Source organism: Centrocercus urophasianus, unplaced genomic scaffold, assembly GCF_019232065.1.
Source record: "Centrocercus urophasianus isolate 14NV4802_14NV808 unplaced genomic scaffold, USGS_Curo_1.0 seq_41, whole genome shotgun sequence".
Classification (NCBI taxonomy): Eukaryota; Metazoa; Chordata; class Aves; order Galliformes; family Phasianidae; genus Centrocercus; species Centrocercus urophasianus.
Window position 1 is genome coordinate 3,162,717 of NW_024884989.1, and position 12,932 is coordinate 3,175,648.

General features: G+C 38.2%; 1 protein-coding gene across 1 annotated transcript in view; it reads right to left on the minus strand.

Annotated features, from left to right (window-relative positions):
* Positions 1–12,932, minus strand: part of TBCD (tubulin folding cofactor D) — a 108,974-nt gene that overhangs the window by 94,627 nt on the left and 1,415 nt on the right. The window contains exons 3-8 of the mRNA XM_042833226.1: positions 11,134–11,184; positions 10,827–10,924; positions 9,814–9,915; positions 8,516–8,662; positions 7,736–7,791; positions 4,391–4,523 (exon numbers count right to left, since the gene is read on the minus strand). Coding sequence (XP_042689160.1) covers positions 4,391–4,523; positions 7,736–7,791; positions 8,516–8,662; positions 9,814–9,915; positions 10,827–10,924; positions 11,134–11,184 — 587 coding nt within the window. The remainder of the gene's footprint in view (positions 1–4,390; positions 4,524–7,735; positions 7,792–8,515; positions 8,663–9,813; positions 9,916–10,826; positions 10,925–11,133; positions 11,185–12,932) is intronic.

Sequence of the window (12,932 nt, forward strand, 5' to 3'; positions counted from 1 at the left end):
CATAGACACAGCACCTAATGATACTAAAAGCAAGGAGCCAGCCCATTGGAGCATCCAGGCAGCCACAGTTACGCCATGGTCTCTCCACTTTAATGAGGACACACAGCAACTCACCCGACCTGTTGAACTGCCGAAAAGTATGTGACTCCCTCTCTTATAAATAATTAAGCCACCTACAAATTAGAGAAAATCAGTGGTGTGCAAGCGATGACGACTGTCAAGTCTGGTTTTGCTTTAGAAATAGCATGGTGCAAGGAAAACAAAACCCAGTTTCTTAGTAATCACCGAAGAAACACACCACACCTTCCAATTGTCTGCAAACCCACTTTGGGCTCCATGAGATATATCAACCAGGATCATCTCTGGGACATGTTCCCCAAGCTATACAAATCACCAGTAAGGGTGGCCTGACTGTTTGCTAGCAAATCTGTCTTCCTGTTGAGCAGGAGACACCAGTCTGATCTACCCTCTGGTTGTAACCAAGCAAGTCGAGGACTGGGAGGATAATTTCTGCCTCTGTGGGATGAGAAGAAAACGGTATCTTTCATTACTCTGGAGCACCCCCTAGTAGTCACATAGCATCCAGGTCGAGGGAAAGCTATCAGCCCTTCCTGCCTCCAGGCTAGATGTGGGGAAGTAAACAAGGTGAGGGAGGACATGCTGTCAAAATAATAAATTTGCTTGAAAGTAGAGAGTGCTTAACGTGCAACGAATGGTAAAATAGATCACAACTCTTGTTCTTCGTATTTCTTCAATGCAAACAGTAGACTGCATGCATCTGTCAGGGTACTGATAATGGTAGCTAATGTGACAGCCTTCAACACAGAGCATGGTTAAATAGTTGGTGAGAGTTATGTTTTCATCTGATCTCTGTTATTTATCAATCAAAAATTTACAGTAACATCTGGGGGCCTCCATCGTAACAAGACTGACAAAACACAGATTTGAAGGCTCTGCTTTTTGTACACCTTTATCTCCAAACCATTAGGTGATAACATCTCTAAAAAAAACAACGCCAATGGACAACGCTAGCACTGGTAATTCTTCGAGAATGCCAAAAATACAGAGACTTGGGAAACATTCTATTTGGAAATAGTCTATTTTTGTGCCTGTGGGTCTGAAAGAATAGAGTTGGAGAGTTCTTTCTTCCCCAGAGCAAAATTTACATAAGCACACAGCTATTGCTAAATAACCTCCGCATTAGAGACAGCTCAGGGAAATGCCCTGTTCTTAAGACTCTCCAGTTTCATCAGATCACTGCGTAGGGCGTTTTATTTTTAATTATTACTCACACTTGTATACTGAATCACCTATAAAACAAATAAGGTTTAATAAGTTTCAATGCCCAAGGCTACCTCAACATGATGACATCTCTGTCACGCAAGAATTGGGAGTGCTACACCCTGCAGCAATAACTAAAAAGCTGCCTGATATAATGGCAGGTTTAAAAGCAAACCTCCAGACCAAGGGAATTTAAAATGCAGATTCTTAAAACAGGTTAGACATTTCTTTCAAGTAAACAAATATTATATATATATATATATATATATATATATATAGGCAATTTCTTATTAATCTAATCCTTCCCATTAATCTACAATCCTTCAAGTTACCTCTGCATACAACGAATCCAAGTACAAAAATGAACTCAATTCAACAATGCAATTTTAGTTTCAAACAAAAGAAGTCAGTTTTAAAAACCAAATCTGAAACACCGTGAGCAGAGACTCCTGCTAGTGCACACCTGTTGAGAAATGATACATTACTGACGACAGGTGTAAAGAAAAAAAAAGAAAAAAGCATCAGTGGAATTAAAATGTGTAATGCAGGCTGCGTGTTCCAACAAGAATCCTGAAACAGTAGTACTTGTTCTACACATAATGCTGAGTTAGATTAAACAGTAGCATAGCTAATCACCGAGACTTCAGGCCACGGAGAGGCAGATCAAAGTGCAGCAGCCAGAACTGCTCACCGTGTACCGAACTTGCAGTTTCAGTTCATTGAAATGCAAGAGTTTCATGTGATTTTAGAACAGTTTTGCCATGCCAATCTCACTACAAGTTATTTCCTGAACACAGACCATAAACAGTGGTTCTGCTGAAATCCACACTGTCAGGGGAAGCTCTGAACTCATCCGGGGTGTCGGAGGCAGAGGGGGAAGAGAGAAAGAGGCAGCGAGCACTTCTCCACCCACCCTGCTCCACCATCATCACATCCCCAAAACCTGCCTCGCTGCACGGACTGGAAATTGAAACTTATTCTTCTTTCTCCTGTTCCTTTAGGATGAAATGCCCCAGTAACTACAGTTTGTTCCTAAACAACAAGTTGCTGGAGGAATCCAAGGGCAAAGAATTCTGAAGCTTGGCGACCCAAGTTTTAGTTGCCCCCCACCCCCGTGGATGTACTTTGCTTTATACAGTTTGCAACTATTGTTTAGTTTCTGGACAGCCTGCTAACACCATAGGGAACAGGTTTACTTACTTTTAAATACTGCTTTTACTTTTGGCTAATATTTTTGGTTCAACAACATATTATTGTTATAAATGTGTTACTAAGTCATTATATTAAACTCTTATGCTTCCTACTCCAGTTAAACACACCCCTGTACACATACCTACATATGTATCTTTCTGAAAACCTTTATTCACTAATGATGTAATTTGGGTTTACATTGCAGTAATTGAAATTAAAAATTCAAGACTGCATGCAAGAAAAGGCTTTAACAATTCAGTCTGCTCATACCTACCAACTGGAACAAGAGTTATGAGCTATCAGACACCACCAAACTAGCTTGATAAATACGTTCTCCCAACCTACAACGTAGAGGAGGAAAAAAAATCATACAAACGCAAGAAAGAAGGCTTCAGCTTCCAGGTATATTGTATCACATTCTAGTTTCGATTCTACTTGTTAAGTATTCACCTGTTTCGCTTAGTATGCACTAATGAACAGGTGGATAGAGCCAAAGCCAAGGGAATTATGACAAAACACTAATGTATTATACATCCTACAGGTCTCATCATGCACCTAGGATGGCAAACAGTCAGTCTCCCTTTCCAGATCTGACAATAAAATGATGAAACATCATTCTGCCTTTTGAAACAGACTGCAACACATACAGGTAATGCTTCCTCTTGCTTAAGCAGCAAGTCCTAAGTTATTCTAAATATAGACTGTTTCTCGTATCTTCTGATTTGGAAGAGCTGCTGAAGAAGAAAAAAGTACTAAAAAACCAACAACACACTCACACTTGTTCCACAGCTTTGCTTTGATGTTTAGGAACGTACTGCATCCAAGTCCTCATAGCAATTATTCAAAAAAGAGCTGCAAATTTATGCAAATTACAGAAACTCATACAAATGCCAGCAAATCCTTACATCTGTGCTAAGACCATACAACTGTATGCCATTCATTGACTTCACTTCTGCTATCTCAGCTTATTAACAACAAAAAACAAGAAGAGAAAACTCCACAAAATCCCTCACTCCATCCAAATATACTTGGACCTCACAACTGAAATAGATATCACGACTGTTATGCAAGTAATGCAAAACACACACACACTAAAAAGTATAAAACTACTGGACAGCTGTTAGAACAAGATATTCCTAGAATGTACAGGAGTTCTATATAGTAATGCTTCAGGAACTGGAAGCTTTTCCCCAAGCTGAGCTGTTCTATGATTCTATGATGAACTACTTTTACAAACTGAACTAAGAATTCAGCTCTGTGAACCACAGCATGGCTTGGGTTGGAAAGGACCTTCAAGATCTCCGACTCCAATCCCCCATGAGCCATAGAATTACTTCTCAACATGCAGCATTAAATGAAGGGCTCAGATTAACAAATACAAGGAATAGGGTAATTTTCCAGCCTAGCCAAGGACACTGCCTATTAAGTTCAGTATGTTTAGTAAAACTATTGAGAACAAGCATTCAAGAAGAGTGGCTAAAACTTCCAGAAGTCACTTGCATTTTGGCTAACAATTCCAAAAAACCTCCTGCTGTACCAAAAGCCCAACTTTTTCATTTTGTATAATTCAGATAATTTTTTTTTCCCCCCCACAGGTTTGGTAGAAAACCAAATAAAATTTGAGTTACAAGAGGATTAATAATAAACACTCCAGTAGTTAAAGGAATTTTTCAGTTATTTATTGGTGTCTGTTCCAGCAGATTCACTTTCACCTGTTGATGAAAAGACTACGTAAAGAAACACATGAAGTTACAGCACACGAGAAGTTACATCTTCACAACTGCTACTTCATATTACTTTTTAATAAACAAAAACTTCTCTGTGCATTTCCTATTAAAAGTTCTACCAGACGATAATCAAAAGGAAAAGTAATATGTAAATACAAGCATTCATCTTTTAAGAGAAAAAGAGTGCTTACCAGGGCCTGCAGCATGCCATTCATAACAACAGTCCCCTCCATACTCTGAAAGGAGGATTTAGATAACATTGACAGTGTCCAGTCCAAGAAGTCTGCCATTCTTTTCTGCCTGACATCAGGGCGAACGATAAATCTGTCATGGAAAAAATCAAAACATAAACCACTGCAGTTACTGTCTTTACACGTGCCAATGAAAATTATTCTTCTACTGTCCAAACTAGTTGCAGTTTCTAAAGACAATTCTCCAATGGACATTTTCCTAAATTCCTGATGGGAATAAACTCCCAAACCACCACGTTTGGTCATTTTGCTCCTGAGCAAGGCTTTGATCCAAAATTTCCACCGATATCAACTTGTAAACTAGAATCTTAAAGACTTCCCATCTTACTTGCAAAGCAACAAACTTTTTAGTTCCAAGATAAAAATTGGTGAAAAGCTAAAAATGAATGTAAGGATTCTCCTCTATTCTCATCAAGGACAGACAGAATACTAACATAAAAAAACAGCAGGCCCACACAGCACTCATTATCAGCAAAATCACGTTCCAGGCCCACAAGGAATAATCCTCAGTGCTGTATGTATTTGTTCAGATATTTGATAAGGTCAAACATCTAAAATTTAACATACTGAATGGGTTAAGAAATGCATGCATATGGAGGACCAACAAAGTTTATCGTGGCTAAGCTCCTCCTCTAAACTATCAACTCAATTATAATCAGAGCCAGCCAAGCCATGATTAGGGCATCTACTTGTGCCACTACATTTACTCTCTGTGCACCCAGAAGTAAGGTTTCTAGTCCAGCAAAGTTTCAGCCTAAATTAATAAACTTTCCCCTAAAACACAATCCAAGGAAAGGTGCAAAGGAAAGCCCACACAGTAGAATTCTTAGTGTTTAAGCAGAACGTGTACAGAGCCTGCACGTGGCTGACATATACAACTACAGATTAAATGGGGAACTGCATCAAGAGCCAGCAAATCGGGAATACGAGGAACACAAATGCTGAGGATCATTTGAATTGTCTTCAAAGTCAGCATCTGCTGTGTTCAGCACAACAATGAGGATTTGCAGGCATTAGGTGAGGGGTTTAGATTTTGTTTTATAATGGAGCACCAAGGATGAAACCATCTTTTCAACAATGGCAGAGGTAACAGAACGAGCCTGCCAAGCAGATGAACTGGTTCCCAGACCCTTTCTCAGCCCAAAGGAGTTTAAATCTTAACTGCTCAGAGGAGTTCCCTAACCTGCAGACTAGAAGCAGGACAGGATATGCCTCATCTCCTCCGACTGCAGCCAGGTCACTGAGCAGACAGGAGAGAGAACTCACAGAATGAACTCCAGCTCCTCTGCCCTACGAAAAGGGAATGACTGAGAAATGGGAAGTCTTGGATTTCAATGTTTATGAATTTTACTTGAAATATATAAATCCTAGAGCAGGAACAGAACTGACTTCCCCTACTTTCCTCCTTCCCTCTCTCTACAAAGAGTTTCCTACTTGGCAGGTTACAGAGCTATACTCCAACATCTTATCTCCCTGTGCATCCCAGGGCTCCTGCATTCCTGCCTACCTAACAGTTTAACTTCAAGATGATGAAGCAGTTATCTCAGAACCCGAGCCGTGATCATTAGAAAATTGTTTCTGGTTGTGAAAGTAGTGAATTTCAGTGCATCAAAAGGCCCTGGACCCAGGCCTTCTAATTCCTGGATAAATACTTTAGTCACCAGGCTATTTTAAAATTGGTGTTTTCATAATAAACTAATTATAACTACATTAAATAGTAATTTTGCTTCCATTATGGTCTTACGCATCTCAATCCGGTTGGCACCAAATATATTTTCAATGTTGTTTAATGTATTCTATCACTTTATTTGTTATGAGAAAGCACAAGACAGCTCCTAATGAAAAGCCTGCATAGTAATAAACAAGATTATTTATTAAAGAGTACCCTGATGAGTCATGCATTCACCTAAATGCTGCTCTGAAATATTTCAGAATAAGTAAAAAGAAGTACAAAGCTGTCCCCAGAATGTTATATTCTAAGGCCACGTCTGTTAGGAATGTTCTGCACAACACAAAAGAAAGTGACTGTTTTGTCAGCAGATTCACAACTGCAGCATTACAATCACCAAATGTTACTTCTGAAAGAATTTTAAGTCCTGTGATTGAAACTCAGAATAAATTCAGAATAAAGTAAGCATAAGGACAGCTATTTCCCAAAAAGTAACAACTCTATTTAACAACTATTTTGATACAACTAAGCCTTATAAGTGCTGTGCATCCTTCAGAGCAGAGAAAAATGCTGAAGCCGATTTTGTTTTTCACAGTGACCACCGGCATCCAGGATAATTATTGCATTTTGCTCAGCCCCAGAGCCTCTGCTCCTGGCAAACCTATGTTGGCAGAGCCCCCTAGCGTGTATGAGAGTAGATGCTAGCATGAAGACAGCAGTCCTTGCTCAGTTAAGTAAGAAAACAGAAGAACGGGGGGAAAAAAGGGACAAACTACACTGACTCAAGGTCTTGTTCATTAAAATGTATTAGAATAAGATATGTGCTGTGACATGCATAGTAAAAAAAGATAGGTATGTACTGGTATAGTTTACATTCTATGCAATTTATTTCCATACATCTATCAAATAAAACCAATCTCCACAGCCAGAGAAGGAAAGAAGAGAATTTCATTATTTCAAATTTATAAACAGAGGTACAGCAGAGATACAGAGATTGCAGAGATGAAAAAAATAAAAATAAAAATAAAAATAAAAATAAAAATAAAGAAAGAAAAACTGCACCTCTTTCACAAATGGTTTGTTGTCTGAACACCAATTCTTGTAAAACAATTGAATTTAGGAATTCTCATTATGCTTGGTTTTATTTGATTAATTGATGACAAACCTATGAAACTAGAAGCACTGTTTTCTAGACATGAAAATAAAGAGACAGTAAGGATATTAAGAAAAGAATCTAGCATTAACATTTCTTTTCCTGTACCTCCAGCAAATAACCAGCCCTTAACACAGCATCTGCCAGTTTACTATGCACAATGCTACAAAACTAAGCAGCAACACAGAGTAACTTCATTTTCTAACTCTGTAGCAATCTGAAGAGAATTCTGTTAGCCATAAGGAACTCTAAGTAACCCTTGTGATGGACAGCTGTTTTCCTAGCACAAAGCACATCTCCAGTAATGAACTATTGGATACGATTCAAGCAGGTTCAGCATCTCACACACATTTGACAACTTTCTGTCCTCCCAGTGCTATCATTACTGGCCCATCAGACTCAAGATGACACAGGAGAAGGGAGTTAGCTTTTTCCCTTTCTGTCAAGCACAGGAGGGACTTACTTTGAAACCAGCACAGCAGCCGCATCTCGAGCCTTATCACTGACAACCAAGTAACACTAAAGACAAAAGAAAACTCATAGTAAAAGAATTCAAACATGTACATTTAATAACACAACCACTCAACTTCATACATTAGGATGTAACATTTATCTACAAACATCGTCCTGAGTTTAAGAGAGCAAAAAGCAAAAAATAAGTTTTCCATTTAACAAACAGCATCACATCCAGTTTCTTTCAAGGCGAGTTTACCATTATTGAAACCCTACACTGCAGCCACATTTGTGCTACTGCAATTCCAAATGAGCCATTTAAGTGCTGCAAGTGTCAAAAACCACCAACTGTTCAGGTGTTTGGAAAAGGGGTTGTTCATTTTTACCATCAAGAGATGACACATTAACCACTTCAAGCTTATGTCAAGAATGATTTTAGACTTCTGCTGAAAATTCTTCAGGCACTCATAGCTTCTTCATGTCACTCATCCTGACCAAACACTAAATTCTTATATAAATAATCAAACTTGGCTTTCAGAAAACTTGGCTGATACTTTTCAATCTAAAAGCTGTTAGCATAGTCAAAGGCACAACACCCCTATCAGATACCCATAAAATACTTCTTCAGAGAAAAAAATTCTCACGGTCACTAGACAAAGAAATGTATTTAAAGGACTCTAAAACTGCAATTTTTAGAGAGTAGAGCAGCATGTTATATACTAAAAAAAAAAAAAAGCCAAAGAGAAAGGCCACCCATTTGAGCATATTGCACATGATGCACTACACTTACTTTAGCTATTTCAAGTATGCGATCCATTGTTGGCATCCGGGTGGAACCTTCTTCAGAAAGAAGATTTCCATCAAACCGAGCCAGATCAAAAGGAATCAAGCATATCATGGAGAGCCATAACAAAAGCATGTAACGAGTTTCCCAGGTCTGGAAAAGAATAGTCAAAATACGCATTTGGTTTTCTGGATGATATTTCAACAAGTTGCTTGGAGCAGAAGATCTACTAACTTTTGAGGAACTTTCCAACTACAAAGACAAAAACATGGAATCTGAATGTTCTGAAACACCAACTGGGACAGAATTACAAGAGATCCCGAGCTGGAGAACTAGGAATGTTAATGGACCCTCCCTCTTAAGTCTAGACACGTCACTTCTTCCCAAAGGGAAACTGCATTTTCCTATTTTCCTGCTTTCTCCCATTTGTGCTTTTGGTCCTGTCAAACAGGAAAAAAAACAAAATGCAAACAAACAAAAATCCACCATAAATTAACAGGGAAAGTGACTCATCATCTGGAGGAAGAAAATGGATGTTCTAATACAAACACAACAGAAAAAGACCTAGAGAGAAATACTTTCTTCTTCCTAACTTAGAGACAAATGCCTTCTTCCTAATTTTCTACATACTCTTTTCACAGGCCCCTTGAAACAACTTGAGGTGTGTTTGCAGAGATAGGTAGATAAGAAACAACTTCTACAGAGCTTCTAATATTCACAATATTCTAATATTCATAATAAAAATTAATGTATAGACATATATATATCACAACTATGGAAAGTTGTATGAAAAAGATTAGTTTTGTGGCAATTGCTATTTAAGAAATAAGAGCTGTACAACCACATCAACATCACCAGTAATGCTGATAGAAGCAATTTATTCTATTTGAATTTAGAGAAGCAATACAATTACGGTCTTCATATTCACAACTTCTGTTATCTTTAATAGATGATGATCACTCAAATTTAATCAACTTTTATAAGCATTTGCAGTCATATTTTTTTCCTCACCCAAAAACCATAACAATATGAACTACAGTACTTCAACCCATGCTTCAGAAATTATTTGCTTATATAACATTTCAACCAATACTTAGAACACTCCCAGCTACACTAAATTTTAAGTAAGCAGGATACATGATGAAATCTTGATTTCTGCATTCAGCCTAGCTGTTAAGTTAACGCTGTTCAGGCCATACCACAGCTTTACACGCTGTTCGGTTTTTTTGAGAACAATTTTCTACATCGTTCCACTGTTCTTCAGGTTTTTTTTGTTGGGAGACAGAAGGATGGCAGATTCTCACCTCACAGTCTTTTGGATTCTGGTCTACAATCATATCCAAAACAGGCTGTAGATCAGTGACTTCATGAGGAAACAGTCGGAGGAAAAGTTTGTATCCTCTCACCTGAAACACAGTTTCAATATTCATTAAGCCATCTGTCATCACCAAGTGCTGAAGAAAAAGCAAAGACCCGCTGATGAGTTCTTACACAGACCTTGTGTAATAAGAACAGAATCAACCTTGAGATTCTGGCATTTTTTACAAACGTAGTAACTGAATTCATGAAAGGCTATTTCTTTAAAACAAGGAGCCTCCAAAGACTGCCCAGTTTAGCTCCTTTGCTCAAGCAAGGTCACAGAATGACAGGGGTTGGAAGGGACTTTGGAGACCTAGTCTGATCCCCATGTAGGAACAGGTCCCTAGTGTAGGTTACACAGGGGTTTGGAAACCTCCACAGGACGAGAGCCCAGACTCTCTGAGCAGCCTGTCCCAGGGCTGTGCAACCCTCAAAGGAAAGAAACTTTTCCTCATGTTTACAGCACATTGTTCAAGACCACATCTAATCAGTAGGGTTTGGAGTAGCTCCACTGATGGAGACTCCACAACCTTAATCATTAATTCCAGCATTCAGTCCTTACAGTAAAAAAGCCTGTTTCAGAATTTCAGATGGAAATTCCACAATCTAATTCTTCACCATGCTTCACTCTTCTTCTTAAATTATGACTCATGATACTTCCAATCCACATTTTTAACGCATTCTGAGCTTGCTTTTTACTACTCTGTATCAATGAATAGGATGAAACATCAAGGAAATGCTGCTTTACCCTCCTGTTCCCCCCCCCAAAAAAAAACAACTCATCTTGCACACTACAATTTAAAAGGTTTTACTGCATTACTCAGACAATACTTACTTTTTTTTTTTCCTATGTTTAAACTAACACGTTTTCAAGTTATTTAAACAACAAAGAAAGATACTGGAAGTTTACATACTTTCAGTTACAGAATGGTTAATTTTGGTTGTGAGGTTTTTGTACCTTTGTAATGATGTAAAGAAACTTAAAAGCCAAGTGAAAAAGCACAGGAGGAGATCCACTGTCTCGTATTATATCCAGCAACATATTCATCATCCACTCTAATGAAAGGAGAGGAAAAAAGACAAGTGAGAACACATACAGTTTGATGACAGTTTCTCATACTTCCAGTAGTTGGGAGTGAGGTAGTAGTCATACAATATATCTAATATTAACCACAGCAATCTTGCAATGCATGTTTGAACTTTCTAGCTTAAGAGATTTTCAAGTATACATACAAAAATTGTTGTGTAAAAGATGGCATTCCTACCTAAGTGGCGATCCAACAAGTGAGGCTGCTCCTGGTACTTGTCCATTATAACTGAAAACAAAAAGAAGTATCTGTGATTAATAATTCAAATTAAAGGCCCTTAAAGTCATTAATCATGAGAGACACATCCCGGATTCTTGACAGCTTTAGTTCAAGATTTCAATATCCTCAAGCTAAGTGTTGCCACACTTTTAAATGAGGTCAAGGAGCAAGAAAACAACAGAGAAATTAGTGTAAAAAAATGCAAGTACTCTGCAGTAACATCATTTACCCATAATGAATCAAAAACTCTCTTCCAGGAGTCTCTCAAATTACTGTTAACTAAAAGTTATACTTCAGAACGAGATTAAATGATGAATACTGCCTGGGTCATTTTAGGTATTTGATCAGAAAATTGCTTTTTAATTAGAAATCTTTCATTTTCCTGCATTTGTTTCCATCAAACAATTTTGCTCTCTATCACTTTCTCCATCTCACATCAAACTCAGGTTTGACATAATACAGCTTCAACAGTGCTGCAGTTGACCACTGGATGACACTGCACTACCACCTTCAAGACACCAGCCAGTCCAACAGCATCCTTGCACCAACTTGTGCAGTTATTCATTATTCCATCAAATTGTTTTCCCGGATCAGAGTGTGGAAATACAAAATGAAACCCCAAATAAAAATGCTGAAGAGAATGAACTGCAGAAAGCACATATTCTAATGCTATTATGAAAAAAAAAAAAAAAAAAAAAAAAAAAAAAATTTTAAATATAAAAAAATTAAAAAATAAAATTTTTATTTTATAATAAAAAAAAAAAAAAAAAAAAAGACTTCTAAAATTTTCCTCCATAACTGTTGTTGCAAATCAAATCACCTAATCTAGTCTTCTGCTTTAACAGTTCACAAAAAAACACCACGTGTTTTTATGAACATTTTGGAGATCTGCATCAGAATCCTCTGTAATTGATTATTACTGCATTGTCTGCATATAGATTAAGATAATCCCTAACCTTCAAAATTTGCAAGGCACTCATTCTAAGCAATGATACATTCTTCTGATACCTATGGTACACCTTCAACCAACACATTCCCAAGGAGTGCAGAAGCCAGTTTTACAGTGGGTAGCAATGAGACTTTTCTCCTAGGCATATGTGATAGAGCAGAAATGCACAGAGGGAGTGCACAAGTACAGCCTGAATAAACAGAGAATGATGTGCAAGTGGGGCATAGCAGCTTGATCAGCTGGATAAGATGATGGCTTTTCAGTGGCCGATGACTTTAAGTATGTGCTTTCCTACCCCAGACTCTGCCATTTCACCTGTGAGACTGAATATTCAGAACATGAGTGTTCTTACTACTTCCTTCTGATGGACCACTGTCAGCTGATTCAATGGAACAGATTTCCAAATCTGGGCTTTCCTGGTTTATTGTTGGCCTACCTAGATTCACAAGAAGCACAGACAACGAAGCAGGATAGGTTTCAGCAATTTCATCATTTCTCCAAATGCGATACAAAGCCCTAATCCACTTCATGTGATTTTAGACACACGAAACTGAGTTTTGCAAGTTTGTCACCTGGTCGGGACATCACATCAAATACAAAGCTGGGGGCTCTGTAAGCCATTTGCCTCAGACAGGGCCAGGTGAGCACCATTACCCGCAGCCCAGACATCTGGGCTGGAAGAGGTCTGGGAGCAGAACTGCTGAACTGCTCCCATCTGTCATGGTTCTATGTTTTTTGTTTGTTTGTTTGTTTTTATTTTGGGTTTCAGTATTCCACATCAAAACATCATGTAGTGTACGGGGCATTG